The sequence below is a fragment of the Macrobrachium nipponense genome, chromosome 19 (genome assembly GCF_015104395.2).
Source record: "Macrobrachium nipponense isolate FS-2020 chromosome 19, ASM1510439v2, whole genome shotgun sequence".
Classification (NCBI taxonomy): domain Eukaryota; kingdom Metazoa; phylum Arthropoda; class Malacostraca; order Decapoda; family Palaemonidae; genus Macrobrachium; species Macrobrachium nipponense.
The window spans coordinates 64,116,037-64,136,960 of record NC_061088.1 but is presented as its reverse complement, the minus strand read 5'-3'; the positions used below and the strand labels follow the sequence as shown (position 1 = coordinate 64,136,960).

General features: G+C 45.1%; 1 protein-coding gene across 3 annotated transcripts in view; it reads right to left on the bottom strand.

The window, feature by feature from the left end:
* LOC135217527 (probable aminopeptidase NPEPL1) overlaps positions 1-20,924 on the bottom strand; it is a 143,372-nt gene that overhangs the window by 23,529 nt on the left and 98,919 nt on the right. For all 3 annotated transcript variants that reach the window (XM_064253503.1, XM_064253495.1, XM_064253510.1), the window contains exon 6: positions 17,843-18,067. In XM_064253503.1, coding sequence (XP_064109573.1) covers positions 17,843-18,067 — 225 coding nt within the window. The remainder of the gene's footprint in view (positions 1-17,842; positions 18,068-20,924) is intronic.

Here is a 20,924-nt window from a genome sequence, read left to right as displayed (position 1 = left end):
GGCGGGTTCGTTCTTGGTCTTCCATACCCAGAACCTTCCCTTATTTCATTACGCTCTATTATTAGTTATCTATTTTATGTTAGGGGTCCAGCCTACTGGGTTTATGTCATGCATGCATGTCTTCTTCACCTTGCGTAGGCATCTTCCATCCAGACCCTAGCCACAGCTCTTAGTATCGGCCCCGGCTAGCTTTGAGTGGTAGACTTTCTTTCGAGTTAGTCGTACACTCCTGGATTTTTTCTCCTACTGATTTATTTTCTTTCTTTACGTTAAGTGATTTTGATTATTTATGTTTTAGGTTAGCCTACGGCGTCTGGCTTCACGTAGCCTAGGTTATGTATTATTGGTATTCGGTATCCACCTCTATTGCTTCCGCTCTTCAGTTCGGTTGCTTCTCTATAGCATCTCTCTGATTAGTTGGTTGCTTTATCCTAGGCTGTATTGTGTTATTGTATTACATGTTACCGCTCCGTGGTCACTACGTGATCACGGAGCAAGCCAAGCCACACGCCTGTCCAGTCACCTTTCCCTCCTCCCCTCTCTTCCATAGGGCGGGGGGGAGGGTTGGTCTGTCCACGTTCGCTCCACATACCCGTGCCTGCCTCCCTCTCCCTAGGCGGAGGGAGTAAGGGGGGCGGGACAGACCCAGACTGGACTCGACCGCTCTCTGGCTTCACGGCACGCTCGGATGACTAAGGGGGGGGACTGGCCTTCCCCCCCTCCGTCGTTTCTCCGTCGCTCCGTTGCTAGCTCGAGTCTGTTTCGCCCTCTCGGCCTTTCCCAGCTTACTGGTGCTCTTTAATCTACCGGAGCTCCGGCATCCACGTGGAAAGGTGCTAGTTCACCCTGACGGGCGGACTGCGGCATACAGTTGGTCTTTACTAACCACCCCGTCGCGCTGATATCTCGACACGATCATTTTCCGCCCGCGCACCGGACTTAGTCCGGTACGTTCTATGGCTATAGGTTTAAGTATTAGTATTTAATTTAAACTATAGTAAGTTTAATTTAAGCTACCTTAAGCCAAATCCTTCCGTTGCCTGCCCACACCGGATCTCTCCGGGGTTCTAGCCTATTAAGGCGGTAAGGGAGGGGTTATGCCCAAAATTTTTTCGCGCTCCGGCATGCAGCGGAGTTCTTTTAACCTCTAGCCTGTAAGTGATATCTTTTAGGATGACTCATGTATCTTTTCACTTACAGACCACCAACTGTGAGCACTCCGGGATGCAAGATTGCCATGGCTCCAGGACCCCTGTGGGCATGAAGTCTGCAGATCCCATGCTCCATGCGCGACTCCGCACGGGAACCTTCAAGTCTGGTTTCACGAGACCTGCACTATTTGCTACGATCTGGTGAGCCAGCTCTTAGACGGGGTAAGTATTCCCAACTCCGTTCGCTAATCCCTACAAGGTTATAGTTCTTAAGTTTAATTTTAATCTCTTATTTTAAACTTAAGCTTGTTTTATATGGGATCTCGCATCTCTATAATTTTAGTTTAACCTATTACTCTTAAGTTTTAATTTTAAGTTTAAACTTAAAACTAACAAATACCCTCTCTTCCGGGCTCCCGCTGTTAGAGACCACCGCCTGGCAACCCTGCGGGCTTGGGTCGGCGGTTTTGGCAAGAACGCCGCCAAGGGACAGCCTACATCCTTGAGAAGAGGTTGGCGGTCCTGATCTTCCCCGGCGGCAAACAAGTCAACGGTTTACGTCGACCCAGCAGAGGCAGCCCCGACTATAGCGGCAATTCAGCAGCAGCTCGCCGCTTCGTTGACTGAACCAGGCCAGGACATCTCGTCGAAGTCGCGACACTGGATCTAAATATTGAACCAATGGTAGGTGTTGACGACTGTTGGTCGAGGTGAGTACGTTGGACGCCCAAGGGCTTCCCTTGGGCGCCGCTGGGTCTTCTACTCCTGCAAACTCTCCAGCTTCCTTCCAAGGCTTTACAGAGGCTGAGCTCCTTTATACTTCTCCTGATGCTTCCGTAAGACCTAAGGTCAAAGGACAGACGGTTGTGAAAACCCTGAGTAAGACGTCGTCGTCGTCTAAAAAGACGTTGTCGGCGTCAACATCTCGCAAGTCTCCGGCTACGAACCCCGGAGCAGAGAGGTCTAGAGCTTCTGGGTCCGGCTCCAAATCCTCAAGGAGTAGATCTTCCAAGGAGAGATCACATACTCCGGCGGAGTCAGCCGTTTCTCCTCTTCCTTTGGTACCTGTTCAGAGTTACCCGACCACCTCCGCAGCAGCTCCGGCTTTGGATCCCAATGCTGGTCTGTTGCAACACATGGGGGATTTGGTCGGTTCTCTCAAAAACAGTATGGAGCAGATGTTCTCCCGGTTGTCCGACAGGATTAACTCCCAGGATAACATTATCGCCGAACTGAGCCAGGCTCCGCTAGCTACCCCACCTTTCGGCACAGGTATAGCTCAGCTTCCACCTCATGACTCTCTGCCTCCGTTCTCTATGAATAACCCCTGGAGGGTGGCGTCATACGCCCCCTTCCAGGACGGGCTTATTTCTATCCCGGAGTGTGGAACTCGAAGGATTGAGGACTTCGAGTTCTACCCGGAGGATCTACAACCGCCGTTCATTGGCTACGCCAGACTCACTGCCGCTGCCATGACGCGAGATGACAAGGTCCCTAAAGAGACAGTCCTCTATTCACGTGACCAGGCTCAAAGAGAATGGCTCAGGTGCTTAGAGGACATGGATTGTTCTAATACGAAGATACAACCCTTTAAGAGTCCATTCACCATTTTCACAATGGAAGAGGGAACTCCGCTTCCCTTCCTTTCCAAGATCGCTACGGTCACTATCCCAGCGGCCCAAAAGGGGGGAGCCGTTACCGCAGCTAAAGGAAGCGGACCCTACATCTCCTTTACTTCCTCACCGGAGATTTATGGGAAGACCATGCCCGAAACACTTTTTCGGCGGGGGGCAAACTCAAACCAGACTGTGCTATGGAGCAGTTTGGTGAGAAGCTGCCTAGACTTCCGGACAGCCTCATTCAGGCGGAGTTTGAGGCCAAGTCTAGGCTGGCCAGGTCTATTAACCTCTTCATTACCGAAAGTTTGTTTGGAGGTAGGTGGGTACCACCATTCAAGTCTACTACACCGCACCGGGTGCATAAAGGTGGTACGCATAGTACCACCAAAACTCCTCTTTTCAGATAGGGACTTCCAATCATTCTGTAATTTCGGTTTGAAGAGTTTGGAGCAAAATAAACAGTATGACATGATGCCAGACGTATGATGAACCCAAAAAAAATATTATTACTGCTTATGTGTGTAGGTGACAGATGAACTGCGTCTCGACAAAAAATCACAAAACCAGACAAGCGTAAACATGTAATAACTTCTACCCAAGTATAAAACCAGTTGTATCATCATTTACTGTATTTATTTATTTATTCACTTATTACATTTTACAAATAAAAGATATGAACACCAGATAAATGACCAGATAAATGAAGGTAAAAATAAAGCCTTATAGTAACTTTATATATAAAAAACCAAACCAGAGAAAAAGCGAAAAAGCTATTTTTTTCTGAGGACAAGAAACTTGAAAAATTAGTTTAGATACCCCTGATGCCCCTAAAGTTGTTTTCTGTGATGAAACTAATCTTAGAAAACGTAGAAAATGACATCGACCCATTTTTGAAAGATATACTATAAAATTTGCGATTTCCATATTTATTGGCGGGGCTTTCGCTTTAGTTTTTGCTCTTTTTTTTGTTATTACGTGCTTATTTACTGTTTCTATTTTGATAAACTTATTTATGTGCAATGTTTTCCAGGTGCGATATACCAACATTCTGTAAGACCGAATTTCTATTCAAGACTGTAGTTTTCTCACCGACCACCAGTGTCCCTTGTACAAGGGACACTGAGTTTCGCATTTTTTTTCATAAAATCATTTATTTTCCCTGTAGGATTATAAAACTAACAGAGAATATGCATTATTATAGTGCTAATAATACCTGATAATTTCATTAGCCTGTCTTGATTAGTGTATTTTGGCAAATTATTTTTACGATCGGCACCCCTCCAAACTGGAGTCACTACCGAGAGATTCAGTTCGGCAGCGAACCCAATGTTTTACAATTCTTTGCTCACCCCACCCGGTAAAAGAAAAAGGGGTTACAACCTCCATGGGCCATGACAGGAACGTGGCTACCATTGCTTACGGTTCCGAGCCACTATTCAAGCTGATCACCAAGTCACTGACTCAAACGGTACAGTCTGACATGTTTGAGTTCGCCACAGCCAGAACGAATTGCCGGAAGCATGTCCTCCAGGAAGCAACTATTCGGCATGAACCGAATAAGTTGCTTTCATCAAACATCTGGGGAGCAGACCTCTTCCCCGATGCAATGGTAAAGGAGGTCCAGGCGGAAGCTACAAGGCTTAACCAAAGCCTTAAGGATCGTTGGGGTCTCACTGCAAAGAGACGCCAAGACCAAGCAGTGAGGGGTAAGGGCTCAGAGGAAACCCAGACGTTTCCAGCCTTACCAAAAGAAACAGCAACGCTTCGCCCAGCCTGTTTCAGCTGTTCCGTTGGTGCAGGCGGCCCAACCCTTCTACCTCCAAGGCCCAATCACAGCTATCTATGTGATTTCCCCCCCAGCCTCAACCTTCCACCTCGTTACGCTGTCTCACCCCAGCCTTCAACCAAGTGTTCGAAGGCCAGGCCTTTCAGCAGTATGATCGCTCGGGTAGGGGAGGCAGAGGTAAGCGATCCTTTCGTCAGAGAGGATCAGGAAGGTCCCTTAATAGAGGAAAACACTTCCGGGGAGGCCGCGGAGGCTACCAGCATCAATGAGAACTTCCAGGTAGGAGGGAGGCTGTTTCTCTTCCGCCACCGGTGGGGATTCAGCAAAATGGGCACAAAGTATTGTGTCGAAAGGCCTGGGTTGGAGTTGGGTGGCGAATCCCAATCCGCCCCCACCCCCCCCCAGACCTTTCCTTCAACTTCCATCCAAAGAATTGACGGAGTATGCGGAGGACCTCCTTCAGAAAGGAGCAATAGCGAGAGTCAACAGATTAAAGTTTCAAGGGCGCTTGTTCAGCATTCCAAAGAAAGGCTCACAAAAAAGAAGGGTAATCTTAGACTTGTCCTGTTTAAACTTGGCCATTCGCTGCGACAAGTTCAAGATGCTCACCATCTCGCAGGTGCGGACCTTACTTTCCCCGTGGGGCCCGTCACCCACCTTATCGATCTTACAGACGCATACTATCATATCCCTATTGCAAGACACTTTCGCCCTTATCTGGGCTTCAAGATAGGAGATCAAGCATTCTCCTTCAAGGTAGTTCCCTTCGGTCTGAACGTAGCAACCCAGGGTGTTCACGAAGTTGGCGGAAGTGGTTCGTCCAACAACTAAGATCGCAAGGGATCATGGTAGTAGCGTATCTCGACGATTGGTTAATTTGGGCTCCAACAGTCGAGGAATGTCGCAAAGCAACACTGAAAGTAATCCAGTTCCTGGAATATCTAGGGTTCAAGATAAACAGGACCAAATCGAGACTCACTCCGGAGTCAAACTTTCTGTGTGGGCATTCAATGGAATCTATCCTCCCATACTCTGTCGATTCCATCAGCCAAGAGAAAAGAAATAGCGAAGTCAGTAAAGCAATTTCTAGGACACAAACTTGCTTCAAGGAGAACCCAGGAAAGGATTCTGGGTTCACTCCAGTTTGCATCAGACAAACATCTTGATGAAAGCCAAACTGAAAGACCTAACCAGAATCTGGCGCTCACGAGCAAATGTCAGGTCCAGGGACAAATTATCATCAGTCCCTCAGATTCTGTGGAATCGTCTACGCCCTTGGTCAAAAGTCAAGAACTGTCAAATATCAGTACCCCTTTCAGTTTCCTCCTCCGGGGATTACCATCCACACGGACGCTTCATTAAGCGGCTGGGGAGGATATTCCTCAGTTCAAGAAGGTTCAAGGAACCTGGTCACCCCAGTTCCGTCAGCTTCACATAAATGTACTGGAAGCAATGGCAGTGTTCTTGACTCTAAAAAGGTTACGTCCGCCAAAGAACTCCCACATAAAGCTAGTTTTAGACAGCGCAGTGGTAGTCCATTGTGTAAACAGGGGAGGCTCCAAGTCACGTCATCTGAATCATGTCATGGTAGCCATCTTCTCCCTGGCGGACAAGTTCAGTTGGCACCTCTCCTCCACCCATATAGCTGGAGTGAGAAAACGTCATAGCAGATGCTCTATCCCGATCAGTTCCTCTGGAGTCGGAATGGTCACTGGACAACAGTTCGTTCCAATGGATCCTCTGGAGGGTTCCAGGTCTACAAGTGGATCTATTCGCATCCCAAGCGAACCACAAACTCCCATGTTATGTGGCCCCCAACCTGGACCCTCTGGCCAATGCCACGGACGCCCTGTCCATAGCCTGGAACAACTGGGAGAAGATTTATGTCTTTCCTCCAGTGAATCTTCTCCTGAAGGTGCTGAACAAACTCAGGACGTTCAAGGGTCAAGTGGCTCTAGTAGCCCCAGACTGGCCGAAGAGCAATTGGTACCCTCTCATTCTGGAACTGGGTCTTCGTTCGCCTCTTCGAATTCCCAATCCCAGGCTCTCCCAGTTTCAGTACAAACGAAGACTGGTTCGCTTCCTCAAGGAAAACTTCTCAAAACCCTAACTTTATGGACTTCATGAAGTTTGCGGCTAAAAGAGATGCGAATATTGATCCTCAAAATATTCTCTTCTTGGAATCTGATAAAAGAGATTCAACTTTGAGACAGTATGATGCTGCAGTCAAAAAGTTAGCAACCTTCCTGAGAGAATCAGATATTAGAATCATGACAATCAATTCAGCTATATCCTTTTTCAGATCTTTATTTGAAAAAGGCTTAGCAGCTAGCACTATTACGACAAACAAGTCAGCCTTGAAAAAGATTTTTCAACTCGGTTTCAGCATAGACTTGACAGACTCTTACTTCTCGTCTATTCCCAAGGCTTGTGCTAGACTTAGGCCTTCAGTGAGGCCTACGTCAGTATCATGGTTCTTAAATGATGTTCTAAAGCTGGCTTCAGAAACAGATAATACGACATGTTCATTTATAATGCTCTCAAGAAAAACTCTATTTTTATTAAGCTTGGCTTCAGGAGCTAGAATTTCAGAACTGTCGGCATTATCCAGAGATCCGGATCACGTTGAATTTCTTCCCACAGGGAAGTTCTACTTTCTCCGGACAAAATAGTTTTATAGCAAAGAATGAAGATCCTTTGATGAGGTGGGAACCGTGGAAGGTTGTACCCCTTCCACAAGATATTTCTCTTTGTCCAGTATCGACCTTACGAGCCTTTCTGTCCAGGACATCCTCATCCTCATCGGGTCCTCTCTTTAAGAGAGAAAAAGGTGGTACTTTATCTATTAAAGGCATCAGGCAACAGATCCTGTACTTTATTAAGCAAGCCAATCCTGATTCCTTCCCTAAAGCACATGATGTCAGGGCAGTAGCCACCTCAATTAACTATTTCCAACACATGAATTTCGATGATTTAAAAAAGTATACTGGATGGAAATCGCCGACAGTATTTAAGCGTCATTACTTAAAGTCCTTGGAAGCTCTGAAATTTTCAGCAGTTGCGGCGGGTAACATAGTTTCCCCCGACTCTGCTTAATCTTTAGTAGAAGATCCAGTTCTCCTTTCTACCTATCTCACCCAACAGTTCGTCTATACCTGCCATGTTCATCTACGTTTACCTTGAGTCTTAGCTGCTCTTATGATGGTATAGTGGGTGCCCCTTATTTTTTTGCTAGGGTCACTCACAATTGATTGTATATAATGATCTCTTTGATGTGATCCCCTTATTTTTATGCTAGGGTGACACATCTTATTTACAATGGTTACGGGTTTTGTATACTAAGTCATATACATTCCTTTATTATATTATTGTTGAAGTTTGTTCTATTCAATTTATTGTTATAATTGCTTTAATTTCTTTGTACATATTAACTATACACAGATACTAATCTCAACATATATTCCATGTAAGCCCTGTATATATATGTTAAATTTAAGTTAATTTTAAGGAATATTATTAACCTTAAGTTAATTTTAAGTAATATTTCTATTTTGTATCATTTGTTGTTATATGTATATCATTAGCAATTATATTTCTTCATTTTATGTTATCTTTTATTTGAGACCCTTTTTTGTCTGTTTTATTTTGTTCTTTACAATCTTGTGCTATTTCTCTGGTACGATTTCGCGCAGCGACACGAACTGAGCCCAGAAAAGGGATTTTGACGTAAGGAAAAATCTATTTCTGGGCGATTGGTTCGTGTCGCCAGCGAAATCCCGCCCTGCCCATCCCAACGCTCAAGATTGTCTGCTAACTTCAGGATGGCCACCAGAGGCGCAGCAGTCGGCAGCATGGGATGGAGTAGTAGTAGTTGCTGCCCACTCTGTGGGTCGGCTCCCCTCTAGTGGGGATTTTGTAGTAGGAGATTTCTATTGGCAAGCGGTTCGTGGTAGTGGTCTCACTCGCCATAGTGTTCATACCGACACCCTCTTGGAGGGTGAGCGAGTCAGTAGTACTGACCTTTTCTTTATTTTATTTATTCTCTGGTATGTGTTAGTACATTTACCTTAGAAATAATGGATTAAAGGATATTTCGCTGGCGACACGAACCAATCGCCCAGAAATAGATTTTTCCTTACGTCAAAATCCCTTTTTTGACCTTTTCGGTTGAGTCAAAGTTGACCGATCGTAGTTTTTTTCGTACTTATCGTACTTCATATGCAAATATTTCAAAAATGAGAAATGCTACAACCTTCCAATATTTTTTGTTATATTGTGCATGTTTTTGCGCACATTTCCATATATAAACCTTTAAAAAAAAGCGTAATATGAAAAGGCTCAAATATTAGGAGAATGTGACCTACGCGTTTCCGAGATTTTCGGCCGAGAATCGGCGCCCAGAGGGGAAAAAAATATTTTTTTCAAAAATTCACCATAAATCGAGATACTGTTCTAGAGACTTGCAATTTTTTTTAAAATGAAGATAAATGGTTGAATATTACTAGACTGTAAGATTTTTATGTTATAAATGCGTTTTTTGACCTTTTCGGTTGAGTGAAAGTTGACCGATCGTAGTTTTTTTCGTACTTATCGTACTTTATATGCAAATATTTCAAAAATGAGAAATGCTACAACCTTCCAATATTTTTTGTTATATTGTGCATGTTTTTGCGCACATTTCCATATATAAAACTATAAAATAAGCGTAATATGAAACAGCACAAATATTAGGAGAATGTGACCTATGCGTTTCCGAGATTTTCGGCCGAGAATCGGTGCGCGGAGGGAATAAAAATATTTTTTTCAAATATTCACCATAAATCGAGATATTGTTCTAGAGACTTGCAATTTGTTTTAAAGTGAAGGTAAATGATTGAATATTACTAGACTGTAAGTAATTTGCTTACCCCCATATATATATATATATATAATTTTTATTTTATACGTAAAATATATATATTACATTCTTCGATTCTGGTACCAATACATAAATAAAAGGAATGCAGGTGACACTTCTCTTTTCGCATACAATGAAATGTCTTATTATTATTTTATCATGCACACATTCAGATATATAAAAAATTGTAATAAATATAAAAGTAAATATAAAATAAATGCAGAATACTCACTCGTAATCCTGACTCTTCGTTCTATTCTTGTTTTCTCCCTCCTCCATTGAAGAGTCTTGCATTTTTTTCCACTCGACATGACGAGGTACAGGTGGAGGAGGGAGACCGCCGCGCCTTACTGCTGATGGACCCGGCGGCCCCGTGCGCCCTCCGCTGTCGGTTTAGGGGGCGCGCTCCAATACATGACCTTAGTGTGGTACTTTCGGTCACACTCCCCTATCCTGCAAAGAGCAACTTTGCAGAGACGACAGAAGAACCGGGTGTCTCTCCTTCTGCCATTCATATGGCACACCCGGCACCGTTTCTGCCTTCGCCCTTCTAAGGCCTCCAGTATGTGTTCCCCTGGCTGCAGCCGACACGCAGGGTCCACTACCCGACGAGAAGCGGTGATGGCGGGGCCGGCAGCAAGAGGGGCGTCGTCAGCAGGGGCGGCGGCAGGTCGAGCGAAGTTGGCCCTCCTATCTGCCCTTTCCTCTAGGGGCAGATCTGCAGCTCGGGGCAGGGGGTCTTTTAGTTATGGAAAGCCACTCATCGGGATCGAAGTTGATGAGGGCATTCCCGGCTACCTCTAGGAACTGTATGTGGGTCAACCTCGGAAGATTGTCACCGCGGTACCCACAGTACAGTATGTAGGCATTTTGGAGGGCCAACTGAAGGATGTATTTGAGGAGCTTCTGTGTCCACCTTCTGGTTCTCCTGGCTAAGGGATAGTACTGGATGAGCTGATCAAAGAGATCAACTCCTCCCATGTGCCTGTTGTAGTGCCCAATGACAGTAGGCCGCTCGGTACGAAACTCCTCAAACACAACTCGGCTCTGTCGACGTGTCTTCTTCCGCTGTACGATCTCTTCTTGGATGGGTTCATGACTCGTCGTAATCATGGGGACGAGTCAGACACCCTTCCAACAGATGACGAAGACAGCGCCCTTCCGCCGCCACTCTGTCTCTCCTCTTGCCAGATGTTGCGGATGACTAGCGAACCTCTTGAGGACATTCGGGGCCCCACGCACCAACCGAAGGGTACCACTGACGTGAACACCTGCTTCATACAGTTCCTGGGCCAGGGATACCGAGTTATAATAATTATCCATAAACAGGTGATATCATTGGTTACGGAAACGTCCCACAAGGTTGAATACAGTGTCACGCAGCGTGGAGAAGACCCCGGTATACACTGAAAAGTCCACAACGTATCCAGTGTTGGCCTCGGTAATGAGAAAGAATTTCACACCATATTTCTTTGGCTTCTTGGGGTTATACACTTTTATACTAAGACGTCCTTTGTAAGGCATCATCCCCTCATCCAAAGACAGGTTCTTTCCAGGAATCACAAGATTACTACACCGCTCACGGATATAATCCAACACTGTACGCAATAAAATGAGGCGATCACTGTTATTCCGGGGTATGGCCCTTCGGTTGAAGGCATTGAAGTACCTGTCCCAACGCCAGGAAATTATCACGGGACATAACGCCAGGCACATTCGGCATACATAAAAAATAATTTCTCCTCCAATATTGCCTGACGTCGACAGCAGGTGTCATACCAAAATAAATGTGGAGCCCCCAAAAATGCGCCATGTCAATGAGGTTGCAACCCCGCCAGTAATACGACAAGGTCGTCCTCAGCTCATACCGGCAGTACCGAGCGTAGTCCACCGTCTCGTGTACCAGGTATTCCAGCAATTCCCGCGTCAGGAAAAGCTGGATGAACCCCAAAACAGTCAGGGGTACTGGTACGGTCCTCCCAGGGGTTGCCGTGAAGGGGTGGGGTCCTCCGTCCACCCCTCGTCACTCTCCGACGACCGACCTTCACCTTGGCTGGCGCGACGAGCCGACCTTCTACGTGCCCGTGCCCGTGCGGCACGATGCACACTACCCCCCCCCCCCCCCCCCCCCCGTTGGCCCATCACCCTCACTTAGGCCCTCACTTTCTGTATCGTCCTCTGCGATAAAACTTGAGGCCGTATCCCCACCCTCCCCCTCCTCCTCAGATTCCCCTCGTATGCACTGAACCCACTGAATTCGAGCTCACTTTCGGGATGTGAGCCTCGAACGGACATTGGGGGCAAATATTCATCCTCACTTTCATCGGGACTGATGTCCCTCATCATCGATGCCCATCCGCCATCAAAATGAGGACTTGCGACATGTTCCCGATCAAGCTCCGAAAGATATTCGTCTATGTCCCTTGGTTGGAGGCCTCCCAAATGCCTATGAATGCCCCTAAGGACGCCCACATGCTTCCTAGGGGTAACCAAAGGCATACGATGTGTTCCCGAAACACTTTCAGCCACACGTGGCCGCACAGAACGGCCTTGAGGCGCGGGGTCATGCTGGGTGCTTGGCCCCTCGCCAGCATCCAGGTCCAAAACTCGCCTTACACGATCCCTTCCGACGGGTAAAACGCGCCTTTCACGGTTCACATGTCGTTGAGACATATCTACGAATGTCCTATAGCAATACAAATGCTCAAAGTCTCGCACAAGTCCAGAAAAACACGCTTTTCACGAAAGATCGCTCTCGGATGGCGCGCTACTGATGCTGGCTGGAGCGAGAAGGAGGGATATCGCGCATGCGCACCTGGGTCACGCTTCAAAACAAAACAAGGCCTTGATCCGTGAACTCCCAGCATCCCCCAAGGCGCGTGATTCAAAAGTTTTAGGCTGGTAGGCCTATAAGTATTTTTCCGCGAATTTTAAAAAAAACTTTCGTATGTCGACGTAAAATACGTCCAGTCAGCACCCGACAGACAATTTATCTCGACGTAAAATACGTCCAGTCGGCGTTTAAGGGTTAAAAGTACTTCATATAACAAAAAATAATCTATTTACACTAAATAGAAGCAAAAAAATCGCTCTGAATTGAGTCAAGTAGGGCGAAATAACCCTGCCTCTGCCCTCAGCTGATTTATCCGAACCAAAACATAGATCGCTTTGTTTGTATTTTATAATACTATACGTAGTAATATGAGTCTACATACGGTATTATTGGATACAATGAAGTAAAGCATAACTTTTTAAAAGAGCCAAGGAAAAGATGCATATTTGTTATGTTTGTATTTTATGAGGATCTCTTGGTGCTTCAGCAAGTACTCAAATATATACCAATACGTAATGAGACAACAGAGCCATCTATTAACGGAATAAATAACTAAGATTAGTTCATGTATTTACATAAATTTTTAACTTAAAAACACTTCACATAAAGCATAACTCTGCCACTAGGCCCAATGGCCAGCCAGGCAACCGCCCCCCAACCCGTGGCGCAGGAAAGGGAGAGGCGCCTAACCTACCAACAGCCCCCTTTACCTCTGCCCCTTGGGGCCCTTCTTGGCTTGAAGGAACAAGAGCGAAAGGGGCATTGATCTTCTGACTTAGGCTGTGTCGAACAGAAAGGCCCTGCCGAACTCGAGTTCCTCAACGGCCTACCAGGTGACGATCTCCTTGACTGCTGCTGGACAGGGGGAGGAGGAGGAGCCGGACGTCTCCGAGGACGAGACTCCGACTTAGAAACGGCCTGGTGCACCAATCTGTCTTTGGTGTCAGCCTGGCGCTGGTCTATCTCATTCTCGAGCTCTGTCCGAGGAAACAAAAATTGGGACTCCAACAGATCTCCGTTCCTCAATGCCGGCAAGGAATGTGTCGAGCGATCTCTCCATCCTAGACAAAGCCGTGTCCCTTCTAATCAGAAGAAGATTAGCCCACAAATTAGCACCGAGGTGAGCCAAATATGAAAACGCTTTGTCCCCGGACTGGAACAGACTGGCAAGCGAGGAGGCACTCACCAACCCTTCTGGGGACCTGTCGAAAGCTATCTTGGCAATAACCACAGACCAGAGGTCCAGCCAATAAACCGTCTGCAACAAGGAGGCCGCCGTAGATTCCAATGCCGAGGGATCTTGCGGAGACAAGGACAGAGCTACCGACCTCACCTGTTCCAAAGTCAATCCTGGCTTTAGGCAAATGACGTCTGGGTTAAAATGGCGTGACAACAAAAAAGGCAGAGCTCGTAGCATAGTATTTCCTATGTCTCGTGAGAGGTGGGGGTAGTAGTTTGGTAGAGCCCCTAGAGCGAAGCGAACCGTCCCGGTCTGAAACAGAGGCGTTCACCTTCTGCAAGACTGACTGAACGTGCCCCGACAAAGGAAGCTGAAGAGATGATTTGGGGTCCTAAATAGCTCCCACCAAGGCTTCCAAGCAAGAAGGAGCGTAAGATGACCGAGCCTGAGTCCTACTTTCCAAATTCTTGAACCCACAAATGAGATCAACAACTTCCGAAAAAGAAGAAGAAGAAGAAAAAAAAAAACTCTTGCATGTCTCCCTCCTCCTGCTCCGGCAATGGAGACAGATGACGAGAAGGATGTGTAGGCTCCTCTAAGGCACCTTCCCCCCCAAAATTAACAGAAGGGTTAGCAGCCAAACAGCCCGAAAACCCTACTAACCTGTCTGGGCTTTCAAGACGAACCCACTATAACACTAGGAACATACTAACTTACTTCAACAGATGACTTAACATGTCCATATATGGTCACAGGCGTGGCGGATGTACGTACATGAGGTGGGGGGGAAACTCAAACACTAGAGATCAAAGGAGAATCCCTTAGAGTCAAACTCTTGGAAGCACCAGAGAGAGAGGCAGGCAAACACTCCTGCTGTGCCAACTCCGCACTCACTACCTTCAACCTCTTGACAGGTACCTTGAGATCCTTACGGCGACAAATAGGCCTTGAAGAAGGAGCACTAACATCACATGTATGGGCAGGGGAGGTTGCAACATGCTCGCGATGTGCATGGACAAGGGGGGGAGGGGGGTAACATGCCCGAGATTCGAGGCAGAGGACGAAGCATCCCCTGCAGATTGCACACGGGAAGGAACACTAACTGCCCGAAACAAGAGCACTCTTGGGAACACGTCTGCATTGTTCCTCTCTCAAAGGTGAATGAAGGGCAAAGTCCTTATCCTTCCAACGCTTGATACGCTGACGGGGCGTAGAGGAGGAAGAGGGAGAGGAAGAGCACTGGTTTCTTACGAGCACTCTTCTCAGGAGGCAGGGATGAAGCAACACGTTTCCTACCAGTCCTCCCAACTGATAAGGCAGCCAACTTCACATCCAATACAGAGTCCAACCTCTGAAGCACTGCCTGGCATATGACCTTAGACTGATGTGCCAGAGAAGGCTCTGATGACAAGGAAGGGAGATGTAGCGAACTGGGCGGCAGCGATGACGTCATGGCTGAGAAAGGCGGATCAGAGGAGACGACTGGGAGAGACGACATCGATGTGAGTGACGTCACAAGTGGTGGTGACATCACGGCTTCCCCTCGGTGTGAGGGGGAATCAGACGCCACTGGCGGAGGAATACACAGAGATGGATCCTGTGGCGTCATCAACGGGGCTGACGCCACAGCGTCAATTGGCGAGCAATACAAGATGGCCGACTTCTGCTACCCACAAAGACGAGGCCGGGAGGAGGGGGGATGGCCTGGCCAGACCGGGGTGGGGATGTGAGCCTCCACAATATGTGCCAGCAACCCCTCCACTGACGGGGGACCCCTTAGCCCGAGCGTCTTCCAAATCACCGCCATTTTGGATGCCTCCGACTCTGGAAGAGAAGAGATTGATGAAAAAGCCTCACCCCGCCCAGGAATCAAATAAACTCCTGAGGAAGGGGCTACATACAAACATTAACCTAGTGGCCTCCCGATACTTCCATCGACGAATCAATGGAAGAAAAGGAAGGAGACGCAGGGACAACGCTACTTTGGAGGTTGACTACTGTAGGAGACGAAACATTGGGAAGAGGCGAAAAACCTTCCCAAGTAGGAAGAGTCGAAACCCTCCTATGTTCTCTCTTGCCATAAAACACCTCCACTGCTCCTTAGGCCATGCCTCGTAATAGTAAAAAAATTAGAACGACACCTACTGCACGTTATGTGGGGGATGGTCGCTGCCGAAGCCAGAAAACGAGAACACAGAAAACCTGGAACTCCGGGGCACATACGCTGACGATGAGAAGGAGCAGAAGCAGCCATAATATCAGCCAAACACACACAAAATACAAGCGAATCGGGCAATGAACCGGGAAAAGGCTAAGAGAGGTTAACACGACTCTCGCCCAGGCGGTCAAAAGAAAGACTGATGCGAGATCATAGGTGAATGGTCTTCGACCATCCTTCACCCGATCTACGCATGCGTTGCCAGATATCACAAGATTCCTTGCTTTCATCTGTTTTTTAACCGGATCCAGCTAGGTGCTAGAAATTATCCTACTGTTAAGACCAAAGGTTTGTTTGCGTATGAACAAAGCAGGTCAAGAATGAACACAAGCATTACAAAGAAAGAGGAATAGGCTAGCAGACAAGAATTTAAAATAACCAAAACATGAGTGATTGGATAACTGTCGACATAATATCGGAGTGTGTAAAACTCGCTACAGACACATTACCATCTCAATAAAATTGTCTATACATACTACCTATATTATATATTAATTTTATTCATGCTAGCACCTCAAACTAGGTGTTGATGATGTCAGAATGCGCCCACGGAGCGAGGTTTAACATTTACCAAAATGGTCCTTAGGCGAACGCTTTAATGGTCCTTTGGCAAACGCTTTAAATGAGATTCAGACAGTGAAAAGGGCGATGTAGGTATTGGAGGGCACAGAACCCTATCGTCCCGAGAACTGACCCAGTTCTCTGGCAGCGGACACTACCAACTTTCGCAGGTCAGTCCTAGATTCAGTTTATGTACAGCTGAGGGCAATAATACCTTACTCCTAACGGGAACACAAAAATAGAGTGCACACTATGGAGGGATTCGGAATGTTCCCGTCACAAACTCAGTTCAACTTGTATTAGAACTAAAATTAGGTTTAATGTTATGTTCTCACTTCTCGACACGCTTTTCCTGAACCGAAATGGGGAGCAGAAGGTGGAGCTACTAAGGAGGTCAATACTAGCACTACCAAAATGCCTAGTCTGAGCAGGGATAGCTGCAGATGAAGGGACACTAAGTAGGATAGAACTGACAGGTTAAAGTCCTGACCTAACTAATTGCTTTCGCAATCTGTTTCCCTTCTTTCCTATATCTGACATTCAGGCATAAATTTCTCAGAACAATTCCCTACATTCTTCACATCTAGTTCCAAGATCACACTCTGTACCCCTGCAGTACAAACCAAATGTTCATCTACTTCAAATTCCAACATCCTGCTTACACCAAAATCACTTCTACATAGCCTGATGTTATTGGTTTTGTTTCAAGTTAAGATATCCTATGGAAATTAAATTACAATACCGTAAACAGTTGTAAATCAACCAAACTTCATAGAATACCAACAATCGCCTAACCGCAATGGTGGCAAGGAGAATTCTGACAAGAGCTAAAACATTTGAAATACAAATGGTGGAGAACAGGTAAACTAGACAGTCATTTTAGCAGCCATTCGATTTTTTGTTTGAAGGCTGACTCGCCTAATTGGCACTGAGATATAGCTAACTTTAACAGTAGGTAAGACTCATTACTAATAAAGAATACTAAAAAGTGACAAATTAATTCATATTTAACTATTCTATGGGCCAGTTGCCATAAACTTAACTGAAATCAAGTGAGGTTCTTTTCTACCGGTAACACAGGAACCAATAAGGCTCAAGTACATTGGGGGCATTCACCATAAATTTTTCCATTAGGAATGACGTATCTTCGCCTCATGATGACCATGGATATGGCCAAATGTAAATGATGGATTTGTTATGGAATGATCTGTTAATACACAATGTGATTAAATAATCCCTGGACTCATTAGACTTTCTCAACAAAACTACTCAAGTAGTTATCGGCTACATTAGAATATAATTTCTTTTGAAATCTTCCTTTCTAGAAGTACTGCACTGCATTTTTCATTAATATTATATATATTGTATGATCAAATTCTTTTAAATTACTGTCAGTGGTCTTATTGTCAGTGTTCTTATATCTTGAATGTTAAAGTGTAGACTATACTATCAAGTCTAGTTACCAGTCAGATTTGGTTACTTATCAGAAACTTGGATGCCCTGAAGAATCTTAAAAGTTGAGGCGCAAATAAATATACCTAGCTTTACCAAATGTAGGACTTCAAATCAAGATGTCTTTTTTGAATTATCATCTTACCTTGGTTTTAATACTGAGTCCACCAGTGTCATACACAATCCCTTTGCCAACCCACGCCAAATTTTCTGTGCCTCCTGGTGGTGTATGAGATAAGACAACCAAGGCAGGGGGATGTACAGCAGCTTTTCCAACACCATACAATCCACCAAATCCTTTGGTTGCTAACTCCTCTCCACGGATTATGGAAGGTTTAATCCCCAAAATTTGGCCTACTTTCTGAACCTCCTGTTAACAAAATTATTTGGAGAATTACAAAACAATAAATGATAATTGCTATCAGCAAAAGAAAAATTTCCTAATAAAAAAAGGGTTAAAATTAGTTATAAGCAATTGTTTGAATTGCAGCTAGTATTGTTTTTTCTTCTAACGTTAATGCACAGGGAAATCCTGAAAAATGAAAAATGTTCAATCAAATTGTATTTTTCATAACTTACAAACCTAGACAACAAACGTTACACCTCTGACACAACACCCTAAAGGATTTTACTCATGAGGGGATGGACAATGGAAGTACGTTGGCTACTTTAATAATGCTGAAGACAAATTTAGAAACACTGAATCAAACATAGTCCTGCCTAATGGAACACCACAAACATAATTTCCCTAGGGAGAAATCAGTATCAAAAGTGAAAACAAAAGCAGAAAGGGATCACGGTCAGGTTATCATCACTGAATAGTTTAACTAAACCACTTTAGTGAATTGCTAAACTTAAGGGGCTGGCTAATGGCTATATCTTAAATAAATAAAACATTTAACAATCCAGTTTTACAAAAATGTTATTTTCATGATCAAATCAAGTTTCATGTATCCTTACCAAGTAATTACATAGCTTTAGTTTCCACTCGCACAGCAGCCTAAATTTGAAAACTTGTGGCAGAACAATAAGAACAACAAAGCATAAGAGCTTAATTGTTCGTGCCCTTATGTCCATGAGAGGGGAGAGAAAGGGCTCTGATCTGTAATTACTTGGTAAGTATTCATGAAAATTTTATCACAAGAATAACATTTCCATATAAGTAACTTACCAGGTAATTCCATAGCTGAATCCCACATTGATAGGTGGCGGGATACATGGACTTATCCTCCTCCAAAACATTAAGTTATGGTAATGAATTTGAAATAGAAATGTTCCTAGCACTGATACAATGTTGTTTCCTTACATGGTTGGCACTCACCTTAACCTGTAGTGGCATGGTGGTATTGCCTTGGGATGCCTCTACTTAAAGTGGAAGCTCTGCTGCGAAGGATAAGCCCGAAACTGCTGAATGTCATGCCAACTCGATGAGACCGAAGTCTCCCTGGGAGGAGACAATGACTCCCAAAGGAGGAACTTACCCGGTGGCGTACGAAAGGCACAGTGTTCCCCCTGTATTCACGGGGGATAGGTACCAGAACCCCCGGCGAATAGCTAGAACCCACAAATAGTTGAAACCCTACAAAAATGCTTAAAACTGCCTACGTATTTTGTTAGTTAAAACTAAAGAAAAATCCAATAAAAAAAAAGGTTCAAACCTGGTTTTTCAAATATTTTTATCAAAAAATGCATTTTGTGATGAAAAAAAAAAAAAAAAAAAAAAAAAAAAAAAAAAAAAAAACCTGGAATTTGTGGATATTTTTCATAGAAAAATACAACGAATAGGCGAATTTTCTGCGAATAATTGGGGTATATGTTCCTGAGAGAAATCTGTCACTATGTGAATCCGCAAATACGGGTGGTTCACCGTATCTCCTACAGGTTGGCCTCGAAGGTGGAAAAGCTGCGCATTGGCATCAGGCTGGTTCCTCATCAGAAAAGTTGAGGCGGACATGACTGGGGCAGCTGGCACAAAAAACAATGGGAAGATTGCCAGGAAATATCTAAGGAGATCTGCATAAGCTAAAGGAGCAGGCTCTTGGTCTAACTCCTTTGCTGACTTGTAGACGCGTTATGAAGTAGGCTCATAATATTGGCCAACTGTCACTTGATGGGTGCCAAGGATGAATCATCTGCCACGGATGCAAAAGAACTCAAAGCTGGAAGAGTGGACACCGGTTGTTTGTCACTGGTGCCGAATGCTTGGGAGCTGGTGCTGGCTGCTCGGAAGCTAGCAATGGGCGCTAGGAAACTGGAACAGTTGCTGGGAGATTTAGGGCAAAGGAGAGATGCAAAAATATAACAAAGGCTGCCTGCTTAAAGAGGTGACCCAATAATGCTTATGTCAGCGGGGGCAGACAGATTGCCTCGTAAGAGAAATCATGCCTACCCACTGCTTCTTTCTTCCATATAAGAAAGGTGAACAGAGACAAGCTTTTACATAAGAGACGAGAGGTCAGACATGGAATTCTTGGTTGACATCGGAGCCTGTAGGTCCTTTGTTCCAGCAAAATTAGTAAAACAGATAAAATATGCTCGCCCCACCCAACCCCCAACCACATCTACAAGTCTCAACAGCCAGTGGAGATCCGCTAACAATGTACGGAACTCGGGAGATGAAAGTCACATTCAACGGACAGAACATCGACAGGTCCTTCATCACAGCAGACATGACAATAGCGTTATTAGAAGCAGACTTCCAAAAGCAAATAACCTACTAATCGACATCACAAACGAGGAGCTGGTAGCAAAAGATACTGACTTTGTCCCCCAAGAAGTAAAACAAACTTGAAATAAGTAAAGAGTCAACCAACAACATATGCCTCATTGGCACAGACGTCCTACCAACAGGAAAGAAACAATTGCTGAACATATACGAAGATGTATTCAAGGACGGTCTCTATGCCAAACAAATGTTCAAAGAAATGGAGGAAGCCAGAATATGCCAGAAAGCATAAAGTCCATGGGCATCACCATTACACATGGTCGCACACCCAGATGGAACATGGCGGCCCTGAGGCGAATACATAAAGTTGAGCGTAGCTACAAAACCAGACAGATAATGGTTGCCAAACATAACAGGTATAACAAACAATATCAATGGGGTAGAACATTCACCACAATAGATCTACTAAGGATACTTTAAGTGGCAGTGGCAAAAGAAGATGTAAAAAAAAAAAAAAAAAAACGGCAACAACAACACCTTTTTGGCACATACATGTTCAACT